At 43.3% G+C, this 22,380-nt stretch overlaps 1 protein-coding gene across 50 annotated transcripts in view; it reads right to left on the reverse strand.

Annotated features, from left to right (window-relative positions):
- LOC137503854 (titin homolog) overlaps positions 1-22,380 on the reverse strand; it is a 1,065,379-nt gene that overhangs the window by 531,917 nt on the left and 511,082 nt on the right. For 48 of the 50 annotated variants that reach the window (XM_068231415.1, XM_068231409.1, XM_068231432.1 and 45 more), the window contains 4 exons: positions 16,720-16,767; positions 6,028-6,057; positions 3,566-3,607; positions 654-695 (listed from right to left, as the gene is read on the reverse strand). In XM_068231415.1, the coding sequence (XP_068087516.1) occupies positions 654-695; positions 3,566-3,607; positions 6,028-6,057; positions 16,720-16,767 (162 nt within the window). The remainder of the gene's footprint in view (positions 1-653; positions 696-3,565; positions 3,608-6,027; positions 6,058-16,719; positions 16,768-22,380) is intronic. The other 2 variants (XM_068231408.1, XM_068231439.1) reach the window with 2 other exon arrangements.

A 22,380-nucleotide genomic window follows, 5' to 3' on the forward strand; every position in this document is an offset into this window, starting at 1 on the left:
GACAATATTTTATTTGGAAATAAAGGTGCATTTTTTCTGTTTTGCATCTATCACTATTTACAAGCTTAAAATTAAAAAAATATATAGAAATATTTCATCTTTACATTGATATATAAAAAGTTTAGACCCTTAGGTAAATATTTACATGTTGTTTTTTTTATTATTGTAATTTTTTTTTTTTTTTAATATTAAACATTTTATTTGGGTAGTTTTGGGAGGGTGGGAGGTAAACAATAGGTATAAAATGTAAATGTGTGTTGATTTTCATTTTTTTTAACTTTTAGTTATAGCATTACTTTTTGGCCACAAGATGGCAGCCATGAGTTTGTTTACATGACGTCACTCTAAGCGTAACACACGCTTAGAGCGACACATGGGGGAGGTAACAGCCAGAAAAGGCGCAGCTTCCGAGAGAAGCTGTCGCTTTTTCAGCGGGGGAGAGGAATCAGTGATCGGGCACCATAGCCCGATTCACTGATTGCCTGGCTAATGAACCGCGGGCCGGGAGCACGCATGCACGCGCGATAGGCCGTTTCTACGTCCAGGAACCAAAATAGGTTAAGATATTCCTTAACTTGTTTTAAATTTCATATTTAGGCTTACATAACTGGAATGCTAAATGTTCAAATGATTGGGCATATTCTCCTGCATACCTTCTTTGAGTGGACTGGGCTCTTTTTCATCTGGTTTCTCTTCTATAGAAGTACAACAAGGTAAAACACATTACAATGATCATAGAGCTAATATTATTGACCAAATAATGTTACAAATTTTTAAATACTATCAAGCTTACCCATAATAACTTATGTATATGTAATCACAACAAATCTTGGCAAACAAATAAAATATAATAATAATTTGTGTATTATGAATGCATTTCATAGCTTTGTTTTCATGATTCACATTTTTGGCTTGGCAGCATAGAAGTAATATATTAAAATGTAGAAGCTTGCACAAAAGTTGCAGTTGGAAAGAGTTTATTGAAAATTCTTACAAAAACATTACATAAGCAACAAAAAGACACAGTGCAATCACAATAGCCACCAAATGGGAAAGACGGGATCTTCCAATGACAAATTAAATATTTATGAACAATGAGGCATATTTATGAACTTGTGGAAAGTGTTTGCTAGTAGATATCAAAAAGTTTATTAAAGAATCAAAAATAGCAGTCACATAAATCCCTCCTTATCCCCCCCCCCCCCATAAAATACACCCCCTATAACAGGCAACTTCTGTGATTTTATGGTCTGCCGCATTGTAAGGCTGGATCAATAGAACAACACTGTCCACTTGTTCTATTGATCCAGTCTAACCGTGCGGCAGACCATAAAATCACAGAAGTTGCCTGTTATAGCATTCTGATGTATGTCTTTTAGTATACACTCTCTTAAAGAGACTCTGTAACAAAATTTTGAGCCTTATCTTTTCTATTCTATAAGTTCCTATACCTGTTCTGATGTGGTCTGTCTTACTGCAACCTTTTCTAGTTGCACTGTCTCTGTAATAAATCTTATCTTCGTTCCTCTGTCGTGTCTGTTGGCAAGAGGCTGGAATGTGTGGAATGTGCAGCACTGCTTGTCATTGGCAGAAGCTTTACACACCCCCTCCAAGCTCTGCATGAATCACACAGTAAGCTGTTCTCAGCCTATGATACTCTGGTTAGAAGCCAGTCATTTGTTTGTAAACACTGCCTAAAACTGTTAATTACAAGCCAGGATTGCAGCAGGGAGTGACAGAAACAGCACAGAGGGGCACAGGGGAACATAAGGAATAGAATGGTATGCTTTTTATTGTAAGAATATTAGAGTACAGATTCTCTCAAATCTGCATGACAGCTATTGTGAATTGTACACCTAGTCTGTCAGGACAAAATTGAGTACGATTTTCTACTGGCATGTATGGTTTAGCGTGAATGGTCAGCCGTGTATTTTAGGGGGGGGATAAGGAGGGATTTATGTGACTGCTATTTTTGATTTTTTTAATAAACTTTTTGATATCTACTAGCAGACGCTTTCCACAAATTTTCTTTTTTCTAGTCTTGGTATATGGGAAGTGGCTCCCCGGTCAAGGGTTCCAGATACTTCATACCTTCTTGCGCTCCCCAATCAACTTTTATATTTATAAACTCTACACATCACTGCAATTATGGTTTGATCCACTAAACCTTTAATGCACATAAACCATTTTTTTCTCCCATTTTTAAGGATTTTTCTGCTTCGCTTACAACAACAAATCATAGAAAAAAGCTTTGAGTAAATTATCCACTAATTATGGACATAACGTAAGTCATATATGAAAACTGTGCACATGGTTGGCTTAAGCACTGTTATAGACCTTTACGCAAGAACTGTTCTGTGATTATGCAAAGCATGGCTGTGTCATTGGGGAGCCTTTCCTGAAGACTCCTTACAGTTTTGCATACTGGCTTGAGCAGCCAGGGATTCAAACCCTTGCCAAAAGCTGAAATCCTACATCAAAGGCAACAGCCTTTCCAGTACTCTATCCAGCAGACCCCAGAATTTAACACAGGAAGAAACCACACTTCAATCAAGGCTGCTGATGAATAAGGTCCTGATAAAGGAGGTCTTGGAGAAAAGCCCTGAAGACTTTGGATTAAAGTTTCACAACAACCTGTGTGATTATTTGACTTAAACACACTGGACAGATGTGTATGGGGTCTCAGGAGGTACTAATGCACATTACCAAGAGCAAGAGTGCTCATCTGATAGCTGATTTTGCCATAGCACCATCAACTCTTATTCCTGTGAATTTTATTCCTTTGAATGTGTACACAACCAAACACAGGGATTTGCTCATGGAGCCTCCAGTACTTTCTAGTTGTGATGAAATAAAGTGGAGTCCCCCTCCCATTTCAAGATGCATGCCCCCTCTACTGTGGGGACAGACCTCTTGAAACAAATATAGCCTATAGTACACCTCTGTTTTAGAGTCTTGCCCCTCTGCTAGTAGGCATGTGAATATTTCAGGAGGTGGGGCATGCTGTTTTTTTGTCAGCTTTTCATGAACACACTCAGCCCCATTAAAAGCTTCTCATGCTTCACTGGAATGTTCAGCTGGATGAAGAAGATAATAAACTCATGTTTCTACAGCCATTTCCAAAAGATACATGCAGAGTTCCCCTCAATTTATTGAAAGTTTCAATCATTATCTGAGTCTTATTGGATGTATCAAGAGTTGCAGACTAGTTCTTTTTTTAAACTTGGGGCATGTAAACATTCCTTGGAAGAACAGGTTTTAAGTAAATAACTTGTCTTTGTGGGTACATGCATGTGACTGCAACCTCACAATGACCAGTTTAATAATTCTTCAGCTTTCACTGTGACCTGATATGACACCCCTTCCCACATAAAAGAAGCACATTTTTAATAAATACAGAATTCCTAAAAGTTATCTGTAGTGAGTTTTACAATACAGTTTTATCCAGCACCAGTATTCATGTTATTTTCACAAGGCTCTACGCAAAACAAAAAAATGTAAGGCTTTTGTGTAAAACATACATACATACAGCTGGTCTTCATTTTACATTAAATATTTGCTTTACCTTCTTCAACTGGAGGGGGTGTTTCCATCTCTGGTTTCTCTTCTGGGGGAATAAAAAAAATAGTACAACATTGTGACATGTATAATAATTCACATTGGCTATTTAGGAGCTGCAATCTGACTTCCCTTGCTGCAGAAAAACTGTGATTTATAGCCCTGGGTTATTAACCCTCACAGTGAAAAAAGAAATGGGGGAACAAAAATTAACTTCTAAATCAGTTTAGTACTGTTTATGCACATTTATCTTATCAAATTATGTATCATTTTAGATACACTTTAAAGCCAACCTACAAATAAGCATTTAGTTTAACAGATAACATATAAATGATCCTATCTGCCTACAGTATTACCTGGCTATCCTGCTGATCCTCTGCCTCTAATACTTCTAGCCCCAGACCCTGAACAAGAATATGCAGATCAGGTGTTTCTGACATTATTGTCACATGACTGTTTCTGGTGTTATTCAAACACTACTGCAGCCAGATAGACCAGCAGGGATGCTAGGCAACTGGTATTGTTTAAAAGGAGATAAATATGGAAGCCCCCATATTCTTCTCACTTCAATTGTCCTTTAAGTGTGCATACCCACCCAATCATTGACAAATGACCACAAATGTTAGCCAGGAGTTGGTGTAGATCAGGTGATGTTTGACCGTGCTGCTGATCAAGTATGATTGTAAATAAAACAGTGTGTATAAATCCCTGTTAACTGTTGTCACTGCTATGTAAGCATTTCCCCTCTTCTGCCGTTATCAATTAGCATGTGTTATCACCACTGCAACAAACACTGAACACAGAAAATGGAATAGTAATGAGTAATTTTTGAAAAATAAACAATAGGAGTGGCATGCATGTAAAACAGGGATAGAATAATTAACACTTTGTTGCCCATCTATAACTAGATCCATCAACTGTAAAATTAATAAGTAGTGATAAGAACACCTTACTTATAAGAGCAGTAGCACCATACAGTTAATCAGAACTTTATATACAGAGGCCCTACATACATTTAAAAAACTCTGATTGGTACATAAATCTAAAATGGGCACCTGGTAAAATGGGTTGGAGGAAATGCTGATAAAAGGATATCAGTAATTTTACCGATATTCTACTACCCCCAATTCCTGATAGTAGAATATTAGAAATTATACAGATATTTTACCACCCCCCTATGGTAACATAATTCTCACACTGAACCTCCCCTATCTATTGCTAACACTAACCTCCCCAAACGACTCTTAGCATTAACCTCACAGCACCTACTCCTAACACTAATCTCCCCCATATACATTTAAAACTAACCCTCATTCCCCATGATGATAACCCAGTTCCTAAAGTGCCCCCCCCCCCCCACACACACACACACACACACCTTCAGCTATACAGTTGCCAAACACTCACAGCAGTGCCCAAACTTAACTCTAGTGCTGGAAAGCCAACAAACTCTAGTGCACTACTGTGCTCTGCCCATACAGCTGAGTGGAAAGTATTTGAATTAAAAAAGCTGGAGAAATTCAACACTTTCTGAGTAGCTATATAGACCCTAAAAAAATGCAGCCTAACAATTTATCAGAGCATCTTTAAGGCCACTGATTTCAGCGGCTGTTAAGGTGTAACTTGCTGAAGTAGCCCCTTGAGCAAGTTACGTCTTAACAGCTGCTGAAATATCCGGCCTTAAAGATGCTCTGATACATTGTTGGGCTGCATTTTTCAGACTGCAAAGCTGCCTGCTAATTACTGAGGCTGTAAAGCCGGAACGTATTCGAGCAGTTGTAAAGCCACTAGCTACAGTGGCTGTAATGAACTGGAGTTCGGCAAGAGTGGCACACTCTTGCAACCAAATTACTTAACTGGCACTACCATTGCTGCTATTTGCATTGTGGCCTACGGCAGCGCTCAAATTACCAGGCGCAGCAGGTGCTCATTTTACCTGTTCCGCTGATGTGTTGTCCCTGTAACTTCTAACTCACTGATTCATTTGCAAGTTTTTTAATTAACCTTTAGAAAGTCTGTTTACTTCTGGTGGCACATCCACAGGGGATTTTTTGTTATAGAAAGGTGCCCAACGGTACATTATGACTACCATTTAAGCCAGAACAGATGCACATTTTTTAATAGTGTTTATTATAAAAGAGACACATTGTAAATCTCATTCTCTAATAGAGTATAATAATGTTTATAAGTAGCCATATTCAAATTTAGCTAGTCTTGACCCTAGTTAGGATTAAGTGCATCAGCAGACTCATGAAGAGAGAAGACCAGGAGGTATCCTCCTTAGACCCCTGTCAAATTGAAATCCTAAAGAAACCATATGACATGTTGTACAGGTTGTTTCTGATAAGTTGTATTTAGAATTCAGCAATAACATCAAATCGATAAAACAGGAAAATAAAATGACTGAAGATTTCAAAATTTTAGCATAGCATTGTTAGTAATCTAAAAGCCAAAGCTTGAACAACATACTTTCAGTCCTTTTTATGATGGTAAACGTTGCTGCAGGGAAACAATATACCGGTAATAAATTGCATGAACCAAACATCAGTTACATGTATATTTTGGATAATGTTTATTTATATCCTTATTCATTTATTGTGTAATCTTTCTTAAGAAGTTTGAAATATTTATCAGTTCAAGCAATGAAAGAAATGGTGCAGGCTCCACTGGACTATAACGTCTTGTAGTAGATGTTCAAGGTAATGTGTGTGTGTGTGTGTGTGTGTGTCTGTGTGTGTGTGTGTGTGTGTGTGTGTGTGTGTGTGTGTGTGTGTGTGTGTGTGTGTGTGTGTCTGTGTCTGTGTGTGTGTCTGTGTGTGTGTGTGTCTGTGTGTTTATAGTGGCCTCTGTCCTAGACTGTTCAACCCTGCAAAATAAACTCTGACATTTGGTGTTCTCCCAGACATGGTGCTCATGGGAAAAAAGAAGTCCATTCCAAGATTTGATGTTGTTCTTTACATAGAGGAATGCAGGTGAGAAATAAAAAGTCTCTTTAGCTCTGATAAGCAGGAGGCTATGCTGGACCCAAGAAAAAAAACCCCAAAAACTGGCTTGTGTTTTGTAGTTGTTTACTTTGGTTTAGGTCAAACAGTAAGTTTACTTAACTGTTTTTCTGTAAACAGCCTGTACAGCACAAACAAAGTACTGGCGCTGGTGCACAAAAACCATCTCCAAAATAAGGCTTCAATTTACTGAGGGCCCGTTTCCACTGGAGCGATTTCTGCTCCGAATCCGCAGAGTTTCCCCGCACACAAATCGCACAGGGAAACTCTGCCATAGGAAACTATGGTGCCGCCGGCCGAATCGATTGCACTAGCAATTCGGCCGACACTGCCCACAGTTTTCGCGCGGGAGGCTGCGAATCCCATAGCCATGCATGGCACGGCTTCTGGGATTCACCTGCAATCCCGCACACCCAGAAGTGTTGCCACGCATCTCAATGATGCGTGCGGCACAAGTGGAAACGGGCCCTTAGCATTAATAAATTCGGTAATGCTGAAAACAGCTGATTTTACAGAGCATTTTGCAAAATGTCAATTCATGAAGGCTGTTACCGCATGACAGGCAGAAATTACCGAGCAGTGAGGCAAATGACTGACTTGTCCAACACCTAAATAAATGTCAGCAAATGCCAATTCATGAAGATTAGAGCATGCTGTAAAGCCCAGAAACATGCGCTGATTACCAGCAGCTCTGAGGTGTAGAAAAAAGCTTCAGGATATGATAAGACATGACTGACAGGAGCAGAAAGCAGAGAGCAAATAGCAACAGCCTCTGTCTCCTGCTATTCCCTCTTATAGACTGCAACACCTTCTTGGGAGGAACAAGCCCCAAGGCAGTGGGGGGAGAGAGGGGAACAAAAGAGTTTTCCTGTGCAGCCCTTCAGGCATTTAACCCTTTAGGTTCCTGTTTGACGCTGTGGAGGAGCTAATTAGTGTTGGGCGAACATCTAGATGTTCGGGTTCGGGCCGAACAGGCCGAACATGGCCGCGATGTTCGGGTGTTCGACCCGAACTCCGAACATAATGGAAGTCAATGGGGACCCGAACTTTTGTGGTTTGTAAAGCCTCCTTACATGCTACATACCCCAAATTTACAGGGTATGTGCACCTTGGGAGTGGGTACAAGAGGAAAAAAAAATTAGCAAAAAGAGCTTATAGTTTTTGAGAAAATCGATTTTAAAGTTTCAAAGGGAAAACTGTCTTTTAAATGCGGGAAATGTCTGTTTTCTTTGCACAGGTAACATGCTTTTTGTCGGCATGCAGTCATAAATGTAATACATATAAGAGGTTCCAGGAAAAGGGACCGGTAATGCTAACCCAGCAGCAGCACACGTGATGGAACAGGAGGAGGGTGGCGCAGGAGGAGAAGGCCACGCTTTGAGACACAACAACCCAGGCCTTGCATGAGGACAAGAAGCGTGCGGATAGCATGCTTTGTACCACCATGCAGTCATAAATGTAATAAAGATAAGTGGTTCAATAAACAGGGACCACGCGGCAACGCTAACCCAGCAGCAGCACACGTGATGGAACAGGAGGAGGCGCAGGAGGAGAAGGCCACGCTTTGTGAGACACAACAACCCAGGCCTTGCATGAGGACAAAAAGCGTGCGGATAGCATGCTTTGTACCGCCATGTAGTCATAAATGTAATAAAGATAAGAGGTTCAATAAACAGGGACCACGCGGCAACGCTAACCCAGCAGCAGCAGCAGCAGCAGCACACGTGATGGAACAGGAGGAGGCGCAGGAGGAGAAGGCCACGCTTTGTGAGACACAACAACCCAGGCCTTGCATGAGGACAAAAAGCGTGCGGATAGCATGCTTTGTACCGCCATGTAGTCATAAATGTAATAAAGATAAGAGGTTCCATAAACAGGGACCGGCAACGGTAACCCAGCAGCAGCAGCAGCAGCAGCAGCACACGTGATGGAACAGGAGGAGGCGCAGGAGGAGAAGGCCACGCTTTGTGAGACACAACAACCCAGGCCTTGCATGAGGACAAAAAGCGTGCGGATAGCATGCTTTGTACCGCCATGTAGTCATAAATGTAATAAAGATAAGAGGTTCCATAAACAGGGACCGGCAACGGTAACCCAGCAGCAGCAGCAGCAGCACACGTGATGGAACAGGAGGAGGCGCAGGAGGAGAAGGCCACGCTTTGTGAGACACAACAACCCAGGCCTTGCATGAGGACAAAAAGCGTGCGGATATAGCAGCAATGCTTTTTGCCGCCATGCAGTCATAAATGTAATACAGATGAGAGGTTCAATAAACAGGGACCGGAAACGCTAAACCATCCCAGATGTTCATCGGTCATGTTACTTGGTTGGGGTCCAGGAGTGTTGCGTAGTCGTTTCCAATCCAGGATTGATTCATTTTAATTTGAGTCAGACGGTCTGCATTTTCTGTGGAGAGGCGGATACGCCGATCTGTGATGATGCCTCCGGCAGCACTGAAACAGCGTTCCGACATAACGCTGGCTGCCGGGCAAGCCAGCACCTCTATTGCGTACATTGCCAGTTCGTGCCAGGTGTCTAGCTTCATGCCCGGTTTCAGGTCCAGCGGTGCCAGCCACAAATCCGTCTGTTCCTTTATTCCCCTCCAAATTTCCTCCCCTGTGTGCTGCTTATCCCCAAGGCAGATCAGCTTCAGCAACGCTTGCTGACGCATGCCAACAGCTGTGCTGCACTGCTTCCACGATCCTACTGCTGCTGGTGCTGGGTTAGCATTTCCGGATGAGGTACAGCTTTGAGATGCGTTGGAGGAGAAGGAGTCAGAGAGGTAGGTGCTGCTGTTGTTATCCAGCTGTTTGCGGCGTGGGCAACACCCGCGCCGTAGCAGGTGAGGAATCGCTGCCAGGCTCCACAAGGTTCACCCAGTGCGCGGTAAGGGAGATGTATCGACCCTGGCCGAACGCACTCGTCCAGGTGTCAGTGGTGAGGTGAACCTTGCAGGCAACGGCATTCTTCAAGCTTCGGGTTATTTAGCTGACCACGTGCTCATGCAACTCAGGCACTGCAGAGCGCGCAAAGTGGTAGCGGCTGGGAACCACGTAACGTGGGATGGCCACTGACATCATGCCCTTGAAGCTGTTTGTCTCCACCACTCGATATGGCAGCATTTCGCAGGCCAGAAGCTTGGCTATGCTGGCTGGCTGTTACTGCCACGGCCCGGGGGTCATTTGCTGGCAATTTCCTCTTGTGCTCAAACATCTCAGAGACAGACAACTCAACCGTAGCGCTGCACACCGAAGGGCTGTTGGTTGTTGTGTTTGATGAACACTGGGAGACCTCAAGAGCACTAGTCCGGAAAGTGACAGTGTCAGCATCGTCTGATGTTTGTGAATGTTGTGAACCACGCAATGGCTGGGCTACTGCTGCTGCTGAGGCGGGTCTGGTGGTGAGTCTGGTGAACCCAAGGGAGGCAGTGTTGCTGGTGGTACCCTGTCCTGCCGCGTTTGCCCACAGAGTGGGATGTTTGGATAGAATGTGGCGGCTCATGCTGGTGGTGGAGAGGTTGTTAATACTTTTCCCCCTGCTCAGGCGGGTCTTGCACACCTTGCAAATCGCCATGGTAACATCCTCAGTGCAGTCTTCAAAGAAAGCCCAGACTTTAACTGGCTGAGGACTCGGACCTCGTGCGTGATGTGCTGGTGCTGCTTAACCCACTGCTGGACGCTTGAGAGGTCATCCAAGTAATTATCTGGTCCTGTTCTTTTGGATCTGTGAGGGTTGTTGTCCTGGACAACATGGGCAGTATTGAGTGGGTTTTCTTGGGTGCTCCCCTGTGGCCTGTACGTGAACCGTCAGGGGAAACACCTCTTCCCTTGCCCCTCCCTCTTTCACCGGATTTCTTCCTCATTTCACTTATCCTTAAAGTACACGCTGACTGGCAGCAGTACAGTGGCAGTACAGAAATGCTATACAGTGGTGGGTGAGCGGTGTACCACTATTGTCAGCAGTGACACAGAGCACAATGCTATACAGTGGCGGGTGAGCGGTGTACTACTGTTCCCAGCAGACACAGAGTGGAAGTAAACACAATGCTATATAGTGTGGCTGAGCCGTGTACACAGAGTGGCATTAAACACAATGCTATATAGTCTGCTATATAGTCACCCCGAACAGGGTGATGTTCTGCAGAACCCAAACAGTGGCAAACACTGTTCGCCCAACACTACTGGGAGGGAACGCAGATTTTAGTACCTAAACACACGATACAACATGTTTTCCGGGGTCGGACTCTGAGGCACATACAGATGGTCCCGATCATCATCCTCATCATACAACTCTTCTCCTGAGTCTGACCCACCCACCACCTCTGCCACCCCAACATCCCCAGACACAGACCCCTCATCGTCCTCAACATTAACTTGGGATGCTGGCCTGAGCCAGACCTCCTCCTCCACATCAGGCCCCATCATCTCCTCAATGGCAGCCCTCATTAATCGCTCTGGCGACGGACTGATGGACACAACGTTCTCCTCCGGGGAGGGCTGCTGCTGACCACTGGCTGCTGGGGTGGATGTTATAGCTTGCGTGGGGCGTTGGCTGTTGCTGTTGTTGGGAGTGCTGCTCACAGCGGAGGTCTCTGGGGAACTCATGTTGAGCTCATATAGTGGTTGACGGTGAGTGGAGTATTACTGATCCCAGCAATATACACACTGACTGGCAGAGTACGCAATGCTATATAGTGTGGCTGAGCGGTGTACACAGAGTGGCAGTAAACACAATGCTATATAGTCTGGCTGAGCGAGCGGTGTACTACTGTTCCCAGCAGAATCAGAGTGGCAGTAAACAATGGTATATAGTCTGGCTGAGCGGTGTACACAGAGTGTCAGTAAACAATGGTATATAGTCTGGCTGAGCGAGCGGTGTACTACTGTTCCCAGCAGAATCAGAGTGGCAGTAAACAATGGTATATAGTCTGGCTGAGCGGTGTACACAGAGTGTCAGTAAACAATGGTATATAGTCTGGCTGAGCGGTGTACACACAATGCTATATAGTCTGCTATATAGTGTCAGTAAACAATGGTATATAGTCTGGCTGAGCGAGCGGTGTACTACTGTTCCCAGCAGAATCGGAGTGGCAGTAAACAATGGTATATAGTCTGGCTGAGCGGTGTACATAGAGTGTCAGTAAACAATGGTATATAGTCTGGCTGAGCGAGCGGTGTACTACTGTTCCCAGCAGAATCAGAGTGGCAGTAAACAATGGTATATAGTCTGGCTGAGCGGTGTACACAGAGTGTCAGTAAACAATGGTATATAGTCTGGCTGAGCGGTGTACACACAATGCTATATAGTCTGCTATATAGTGTCAGTAAACAATGGTATATAGTCTGGCTGAGCGAGCGGTGTACTACTGTTCCCAGCAGAATCAGAGTGGCAGTAAACAATGGTATATAGTCTGGCTGAGCGGTGTACACAGAGTGTCAGTAAACAATGGTATATAGTCTGGCTGAGCGAGCGGTGTACTACTGTTCCCAGCAGAATCAGAGTGGCAGTAAACAATGGTATATAGTCTGGCTGAGCGGTGTACACAGAGTGTCAGTAAACAATGGTATATAGTCTGGCTGAGCGGTGTACACACAATGCTATATAGTCTGCTATATAGTGTCAGTAAACAATGGTATATAGTCTGGCTGAGCGAGCGGTGTACTACTGTTCCCAGCAGAATCAGAGTGGCAGTAAACAATGGTATATAGTCTGGCTGAGCGGTGTACACAGAGTTTCAGTAAACAATGGTATATAGTCTGGCTGAGCAGTGTACACAGAGTGTCAGTAAACAATGGTATATAGTCTGGCTGAGCGGTGTACACAGAGTGGCAGTAAACACAATGCTATATAGTCTGGCTGAGCGAGCGGTGTACTACTGTTCCCAGCAGAATCAGAGTGGCAGTAAACAATGGTATATAGTCTGGCTGAGCGGTGTACACAGAGTGTCAGTAAACAATGGTATATAGTCTGGCTGAGCGGTGTACACAGAGTGTCAGTAAACAATGGTATATAGTCTGGCTGAGCGGTGTACACAGAGTGGCAGTAAACACAATGCTATATACTCTGGCTGAGCGAGCGGTGTACTACTGTTCCCAGCAGACACAGAACAGTAAACAGAATGCTATATAGTGTGGCTGAGCGAGCGGTGTACCACTATTCCCAGCAGACACAGAACAGTAAACAGAATGCTATATAGTGTGGCTGAGCGAGCGGTGTACCACTATTCCCAGCAGACACAGAACAGTAAACAGAATGCTATATAGTGTGGCTGAGCGAGCGGTGTACCACTATTCCAAACAGACACAGAACAGTGAACAGAATGCTATATAGTGTGGCTGAGCGAGCGGTGTACCACTATTCCCAGCAGACACAGAGTGGCAGTAAACAGAATGCTATATAGTGTGGCTGAGCGAGGTACACAGAGTGGCAGTAAACAGAATGCTATATAGTGTGGCTGAGCAAGCGGTGTACTACTATTCCCAGCAGACACAGAGTGGCAGTAAACAGAATGCTATATAGTGTGGCTGAGCGAGGTACACAGAGTGGCAGTAAACAGAATGCTATATAGTGTGGCTGAGCAAGCGGTGTACTACTGTTCCCAGCAGTGACACAATGACAGGGGGGACCCTGGCTAGCGTGGCTGGAGCGCGAACTACCCTGCCTGCCTACCCAAAGCTAAACCCACAGACAAATGGCGGAGATATGACGTGGTTCGGGTATTTATTTACCCGAACCACGTGACCGTTCGGCCAATCAGAGCGCGTTCGGGTCCGAACCACGTGACCCGTTCGGCCAATCACAGCGCTAGCCGAACGTTCGGGGAACGTTCGGCCATGCGCTCTTAGTTCGGCCATGTGGCCGAACGGTTTGGCCGAGCACCGTCAGGTGTTCGGCCGAACTCGAACATCACCCGAACAGGGTGATGTTCTGCAGAACCCGAACAGTGGCGAACACTGTTCGCCCAACACTAGAGCTAATGGGGAAATCACTTAAGCATGGCACGTTTAATGTTTCTTGAAAGTTCATCTAAATTGTTGCAATAAAATTAAAAGTTAAGAAAGACTAATAGACAGATTCAGAGGGAGCAGAGGGAGTATAACAAACAGTATAACAAGCATGTACATGTAAAGGAATGTCGGAGATGCCTTTTACTATTGCAATGCTGTCACAGCATGTTACAAAATAGAGACATCTCCACACTCTTCTGCAGCTATCAAACAGTTTTTTTGTGAATTGAAGCCATGGGCTTAGGTAAATTGCCAAACTTCTACTGCACCTGTGAAGATCTTGATGAATTAGCAAAAAAAAGGCTAAAATACCGAATGCAGTATTTTCCCGACTTGATTTTTTAATTGAACAGCCTTTGATTAATTGAAGACTAAATATTTTCAAATATCCTGAAGCTATGTGTTGCTTAATGAATAAATGAAAGAGACCCAGTTATCCTTCAAAGCATAAGCCCCATCATTATATTATTAGATTGCATACATGGCACTCAGTTAAAAACCTCATAATTTGTAAGTTATTGTGGCAAAGGTGGCCCACTTTAAATATCTTGATTAATATTAAGTAACCAAAACCAATAAGAAAAATAACAACAATAATATCACTACTAACTACTGTAAAACCCATGGGTGCACTAGGTGCCAGCACGGGAGGGGTGAAAGGTGTGGGGGGACAGGGAGGACAGTAGGAGCTGGTGGTGGAGTGTCTGAGCACAGCCCTCTCAGCTATACTTATTATAGCTGAGAGCTGCGGTGGGAGCGGCATGTGTGGCAGCGGCCAACAAAGATCTTAAATAAAGGTTGCAAGAGGATATTGGTGTGGGATAGTTTTTGAGGATATTGGCATGGGTACTTTTTTTTTAAAGGTAAGTATTCATGGTTAATTAAGACTATTAAAGGACTTTTTTCATTGTTGTGTTTTTATTTATTTTAACCCTTTATGGAAATGGGTAAGGGGTACTCTGTACCCCTTTATTCATTTCTCCTGGGGAGAGGGCTGGTATCTGGGGGTCCTCTTCTTAAAGCAGACTCCCAGATGCTACCATAAATGCCCCAGGGCATTACTGACCCCACCTCCTTCTGGGAGGTGCCAGAGGTGGGGCAGAGCCCCTTGTCCATGGCTTGGACAAGGCCCTGGGGGAGAGGGGGAGACTTGGTGTAACATCTGAAACTATGGCACCTGCGGATATGCAGGCTATACCCGCAGCCACCTTTGTTCCCTGTTCACAGGCCTTATCCGTCCCGGCGGCGTCCAGCACGCCGGGAACGGCATTGTCTCTTGCTCATAGGGTCTCTGTATCGCGCGGGCGTGCGCGGAGACAGGCCTTTATGCTGGAAGAAGGCACGTCAGCTGACCTGCTGATTGGCTGACGTCAGGAGTGACTCGCGCCGCTCGGATTGGCTGATTGCTAGGGGGCGTGGCGCTGGGCTCTCCTCGGCTTCTTAAGCCTTCACTGATCATTGGCAACTTGTCTGCTGTTGTGAATACACTCGTGTTAGCGCTCAGACCTAGTGAGATTCCTGTTGATGATAGATGTATATGCAGTGTTTGCAATATACATCTATCTATAGTTAGTTATTATTACATTGTATTCTGATAACCTGTGTATGATTCTGGCTACTCTCTGACCTTGCTATTGTTAAACGATTCTGTACCTCTGCCTTTCTGACTTTAGTTGCTGAACCTCTGCCTGATATTAACTACTCTCTCGCCTGCCGATTTTGTACTATCTCTACCTGCCTGTTATCGAATCTTGCCTGCATGACTACTCTCCTCACCAGTGGGCCCTAGCCACTGGTGAGGCGCTCTAGCTATTAAAACCTACCAGCCCCTCTGGTGAGATTCAGACTTACTTGCATAGCTCCAGTGACTGTTAGTACCTTACCAGCTCCTCTGGGAAGGTCTAGTTCAACTATTCAGTCATTTGTGCTGTTAGTGACTGATAGTACCTTGCCAGCTCCACTGGGAAGGTCTAGTTAAACTATTCAGTCATTTGTGCTGTTAGTGACTGATAGTACCTTGCCAGCTCCACTGGCAAGGTCTAGTTAAACTATTCAGTCATTTGTGCTGTTAGTACCTTATCAGCTCCTCTGGGAAGGTCTAGTTAAACTAGTCAGTCATTTGTGCTGTTAGTGACTGATAGTACCTTGCCAGCTCCACTGGGAAGGTCTAGTTAAACTATTCAGTCATTTGTGCTGTTAGTACCTTGCCAGCTCCTCTAGCAAGGTCTAGTTAAACTATTCAGTCATTTGTGCTGTAGTACCTTACCAGCTCCTCTGGTAAGGTTTAGCCAAACTTATTTAATTCTTTCATTATTAGTACTTTGCCAGCTCCTCTGGTAAAGGTATTGTTATTTGTGTTGGTAGACCCTCCAACTCCTCTGGAAGAGTCTATACTGTTGCACCAAACACCACACCTTACTCTCAGCTAGCTATACTAGTATTATTGGTAATACTGCAGATCACCACATAATCAGGTATAGTGTCTGTATTATTGGTGATTCTGCAGATCACAAATAATCAGACGTCTGAGTTGCAGTACCCAATCGCTACACTTGGCCACCCCTCGCCCCCAGAGCCCCTTCATACCATGGACCATGCGGGCTTGTATAGCTCACGGTGCAAAGCCCCATGCAGCTTGGGCTATGCATCCTGGCTATCCCAGCCTACACGGGGACAAAGGGTTAAAGAGGCTTACTCTGAACATACATAAAAAAACTAAAATAAAACAATTATATACATGTTAATACATTATCTATAATTTTACTGCAGTAACTTTGTTACTTATTTCCTCTAATTTTAACATTGATCTAAAAACTATAAGTTCTTTTTGACTTCTTGTTTCCACTGCCCTCATTAACATACTCTGCAAATTTGGTGTTTCTAGCATGCAAGGGGGCTTTGGTATTAACCGCTAAAGTCGGTGGCCATTGACTTTAATGTACAATGCAAACACAAATTTTTGCATTAAACGTGAACAGTAAACAGCCCAAGTTTGCCGGGAAATGTCCACCAGTGAACTGTTCGGGCCATCTCGTTTGATAAAATGATTGCCAAAGTAATCAGAGCTGAGCTATGAAAACAACCAGGATAAGGAACTGTTTAATTTCAAAATATTCAACTATAATTTATTAACCATAGTAATCCGGGTTTACCTTCCATGTGTGCAACTATGGTTGGTTCTTCTTCGGGTATCTCTAATTCTGTAAATTTAAAAAAAAAAAAAAACAGACATTCAAAAAACAAAACTATTTTTTTTCTGTTTTACATGTGCAAAAAAAGTATCCTGGAAGTTTAAGGTCTATATGCATTGAACACAGACATTTTATTACTTAATAAAAACAAATACAATATCTTGGTTGAATGTAAGGTACAATTGCAAATAATAATCTTCATCTTTTCAAATGTTAGGGACCGTGTAACACCCGTAAACTTGGTGGCTACGGATACGCATGCTATACCCGCAGCCGCCTTTGTTCCCTGTTCACAGGCCTCATTCATCCCGGCGGCATCCAGCACGCCGGGAACGGCATTGTCTCTTGCTCATAAGGTCTCTGTGTCGCGCGGGCATGCGCGGAGACAGGACCTTTATGCTGGAAGAAGGCGCGTCAGCTGACCTGCTGGTCGGCTGATGTCAGGAGTGACTCGCGCCGCTCGGATTGGCTGATTGCTAGGGGACGTGGCGCTGGGCTCTCTTCGGCTTCTTAAGCCTTCACTGATCATTGGCAACTCGTCTGCTGTTGCAAATACACTCGTGTTAGCGCTCAGACCTAGTGAGGTTCCTGTTGATGATAGATGTATATGCAATGTTTGCGATATACATCTATCTATAGTTAGTTATTATTACATTGTATTCTGATAACCTGTGTATGATTCTGGCTACTCTCTGACCTTGCTATTTCTATACGATTCTGTATCTCTGCCTTTCTGACTTAGTTGCTGAACCTCTGCCTGATATTAACTACTACTCTCTCGCCTGCCGATTTTGTACTATCTCTGCCTGCCTGTTTTCGAACCTACCCTGTCTCACTACTCTACTCACCAGTGGGCCCTTGCCACTGGTGAGGTGCTCTTAGCTATTAGAACCTACCAGCCCCTCTGGTGAGGTTCCGACCTATTTATATAGCCCCAGTGACTGATAGTATCTTGCCAGCCCCTCTGGTAAGGTCTAGTTAAACTATTCAGTCATTTTTTGCTGTTAGTACTTTGCCAGCTCCTCTGGTAAAGGCCTATCGTTACTTGTGTTGGTAGACCCTCCAGCTCCTCTGAAGAAGTCTATACTGTTGCACCAAACACCACACCTTACTCTCTGTTAGCTATACTGGTATTATTGGTGATACTGCAGATCACCACATGATCAGGTATAGCGTCTGTATTATTGGTGATTCTGCAGATCACAAATAATCAGATGTCTGAGTTGCAGCACCCAATCGTTACAGACCACTTCTCATGGATGGCTCCAGGCAGCTCATTTCATTAAGAACCAAGCCAATCAAGAGCCAAGACATAGTTGTCCATCATTTGTTGTTGCTTCACATTTAGAGCCCTAGGTGATAGAATGTAGCCGCTGACTCTAGAAGCTAGATGTAGCATCTGGGAAGACTTGCACTCCAGGTGTTTTTTTATAAATATTTATTTGTTTGATTTAGTAATATTTTTACTATTTTTTTAAATTCATTTTATAACCACCATTTTATGGACCACAAGTGTGGTATTAACTGATTTAGCTAAAATCCTGTTATGAGCATTTGGTGATATGACTTCTAAATAACTCAACAGAAAGTTCCTACCCAAGCTAGGAGCAGTCAGAAAAGCTTTGAACTAGTCACTGCATTTTAAAAGTACTACTCACCACAGGTACTACCAGGTAAAAGAACATGTCAAAAAGTGTTATATCTACAAAGGGCCACTCACTGTCTGTCCACAGCAGGAATATAAACAAGAACAGGTGAATGAGCACCCAATGAGGCAGGGGCGTGCTCTGACCCTTACCCCAGCACCTCCAGTGGTATACTGCATTATAGCTCAAAGATGGGTCAGCACCACCAAATAGAACTATAGCTCTTTTATTTTAGCAAGGTTGCAATGACAGACTGCTGTTTTGGGCAATTGCCCTTTCTCAAATTGCAAAGAATAACAATTTTTTGCAATTTGAGAAAGGGCAATTGCCCGAAACAGCAGTCTGTCATTGCAGCCTTGCTAAAATAAAAGAACTATAGTTCTTGGTGGTGCCGACTCATCTTTGAGCTACTGTCTACAGCAGGAAGTGAGCCAGAATTTTTGTTTTACCAAAACAGAACTTAACGTATGTGTCAGTAAAGGAACGATTTTCTTTTAACTTGTAGTGAAAGACAAGGGAGAGAAAGCACATGCAGGGCAAAGAGTAGAATTAAGAGGCCAGCCAGCCTTGGAATAATCTCTAATAGTAGCAGCCCCGCTGCATGAAGGAGGATCGCAACCTAACCAAGCCCAATTCCCAGCTAGAGGGACAAAATTCTGCATGCTGGTTAACCCTATACAGGCTTACCAGCTACTTTTAGAGGTGAGATTGTTCCAAGGTCAGCTGGCCCCTTATTTCTACTGTTTGTCCTTGATGCACTCTCTCTCCCTTGTCTTTCACTGCAGATTCCACAGCCACTTCAGGTGGACCTAAAGAGCAGCACCCTCTTTATTCACCCCAACCACTCTTCACCTTCTGTTGTTGCACTTTTTATCTGAACGAGGGATGAGCAGAAACTACGCCAGTGCGAAAGGCATTGGAAAGGGGAATGTACGCATAGAAGAGTTCCCGGTATTAGCATTTAAAGAGAAATTAATGTGTAAAATTCTGCATACGGCCATAAGCATCCACATACACTACGCTTTGCACTATGCGTAATTGCGTATTTTAACACGTAGCCTACGAAATGCATACGAAGCAAATATTTGATTTCGAAGCTGTAGTTTGACGAAGCGTAATTGTGTAAAACTACGCATTGTTCCAGCGTAGCGAAGTTGGCTGACTTTGACCATCCCTGATTTGAACCACAGCTTAACATTAAGACCTTGAGCTCAGACTTTTAGTATGCTTCTAGAAATGAAAGTATACTTAAAAGGCAAGGAAGTGGAAGATTATTACAAACCAAAAAGGGTTGGCTGGTATATTAACCTCCTTGGCGGTAATCCCGAGCTGAGCTCGGGGTATGCCGCCGGAGGTCGCCGCTCAGGCCCTGCTGGGCCGATTTCGGTTCTGAAAAAAGCAGCACACGCAGCTGGCATTTTGCCAGCCGCGTGTGCTGCCCGATCGCCGCCGCTCCGCGGCGATCCGCCGCGTGCAGCGGCGAAAGAGGGTCCCCCCAGCCGCCCGAGCCCAGCGCAGCCGGAACAAACAGTTCCGGCCGGCGCTAGGGGCTGGATCAGGCGGCTCCATGACGTCACTCCGCTCGTCGCCATGGCGACGAGGAAAGCGAAACAAGATAGGCCGCTCATTGCGGCCTACCTTGTTACTTTCGATTGCCGGAGGCGATCGAAAGTACGCATCAGGAGCGCCCTCTAGTGGGCTTTCATGCAGCCAACTTTCAGTTGGCTGCATGAAATATTTTTTTTTAATTAAAATAAAAAAAACCACATTGCAGCCTCCCTGGCAAAATAAATAAACCGCCAGGGAGGTTAAATTAATACAACATGGAAATTCAAAGATTGAACGTTTTTAAAGTTTAGCATAGCATTGTTAGTGATCTCTAAGCCAAAGCTTGGCGCAACTGAGTCTATAAGACATACTTGTTTTCTTTGGCTTGACAACCTTTGCTGCAGTGAAACATTTTATATTAAAAATATCTTTCGAAATCTGCTGTAACATAAGGTACTCCTAAGGCTGCATTTCCACTTGTGCGGTGGGAATCGTCACGGGAAAAATTTGCATGTGGATGCGAATTTCGCGTGAGGGTCTATGCGAATTTTCATGCGAATACGCATGGATGACGATGTATGCGAATTTAACCATGGCAGTGCAGGTGTGATTTTCCATTGTTTCTATGCGAATTCACATGCAAAATCGCATGAAAATTTGCATACCCAAACCGCATGAGAATTTCCTAGTAAATACATTGTATGCAATTCGCATAGCGGTATGCGGTATGCAAATTCTGATGGCTCTGCCATGCAAATTTTTTCTGCACAGAAAAACGCAAAGGAATCCTGACAAGTGGAAACAGTCCCATTCACTTGTATTGCTATGCGAATTCGCATGCGAAAAATGCATGCGAATTTGCGATAGTGGAAATGGGCCCTGAGTCATAAGTTCTCATGTCAACAAAATGTACCTCTAGTTAAATAGCTGTAATATCCTCAAACTGTGCTCTGTTGCTTAAATAGTGAAATAAAATCAGATTGAGTTCAAGTCATATTGCTCACCAATACATTAATTAATTAATTTGCACATGATGCAAAGATTGAAAATTCTGAAAACTGTAATCTGTTTTGGACAGGGTGCTTTATTCCTCCTATGTCAAATGTTCACAACCTGTATATTATAAAAAGTACTGCTCTTTATAAAAAAACATTATATATATATATATATATATATATATATATATATATATATATATATATATATATTCATGTATATATATATATATATATATATATATACATACGTACATATATCATACTTGCATAGTTATATAGGTTGAAAAATTAATCCATTAAGTTCAGATCTACAAGCTATGAGAATGAGGTGTGCCCAATTTTTTTTTATAGTTATTAAACGTGCATGAGTGTTGAAGATATTGGCCCTTATTCAGATCATGTTTTCTCCTAAGTTTTCTCCTAAGAGATAATTTTTCTTCTTCTGTATAAAAAATGTTTTAACACCTTGCAATTGAAAAAGGGTGTGAAAATATCACCTAGTAAAAACAAATTAGGAGAAACAAAGAATTGAACTACGTTTTGGTCTCACTGAAAATTTTGATTACCTATTTCATAAGTACCCAATACCTAATTCACCTTGGATGGTGAACATTTGAAGGTCCCTTTGTTAAAGAGGACCCAAAGATGCCCCCATGAAACTCCCTGGGGCATACACCTGCATGCAGTCTTGAATTTTCATCAAAATGCATTTTCACAATGAAAATACCATTTTCGTTTTCGAGATTTTCAAGTAAATTCACTAAAATGTTTGCATTTTCCCCTAATGGCTGCCGACTTAACAGCTAGAATCACCAAATTTGCAGTGTATGTTAAGATGAACAGTGGGGAGAAGAGAAAAAAAAAACAAAAATTATGAAACTCTATGGCATTTTAAAGCTCTTTATTCCCCAAGTCTAGGAATGCAATGTGATGTCTGCTCATAAAGAGATTAAAACATGATTCTGGGTCAACTACATTATTTTGAGTGGGACTTGGATCCCCCTCCGGCATGTCACGGTCCAGGTGTTAGGCCCCTTGAAAAAACGTTTCCACCACTTTTGTGGCCAGAAAAAGTACCTCCAGTCTTTAGAAATTGCTTGCCGTTGAAGTCTATGGTGGTTCGCATGGTTTGCCGGTTCACGAACGTTTACGACTACCAAAAATTTCAAGTTTGCAACATCACTAATGCAGACCCCCTGGAAATCCCAACATGAAATTCACTGCTCTTTCTTTTGATATAAGTAAATTTACACTCCGTTACGTTGCTAACATATCCTACAAATTTGGTGATTCTAGCTGGTAAGAGGGCTGTGCTATTAAACACGAAATTCGGCAGCTATTAGGCAAAAAAAAGCTAAACTATTCGGTTGAATTTTTGCTTGTCGAAGTGAAAATGTTACTTATTTTTGCGAAAAAAAGGCGAAAGGAAT

This window comes from Hyperolius riggenbachi, chromosome 4 (genome assembly GCF_040937935.1).
Source record: "Hyperolius riggenbachi isolate aHypRig1 chromosome 4, aHypRig1.pri, whole genome shotgun sequence".
Taxonomy (NCBI): domain Eukaryota; kingdom Metazoa; phylum Chordata; class Amphibia; order Anura; family Hyperoliidae; genus Hyperolius; species Hyperolius riggenbachi.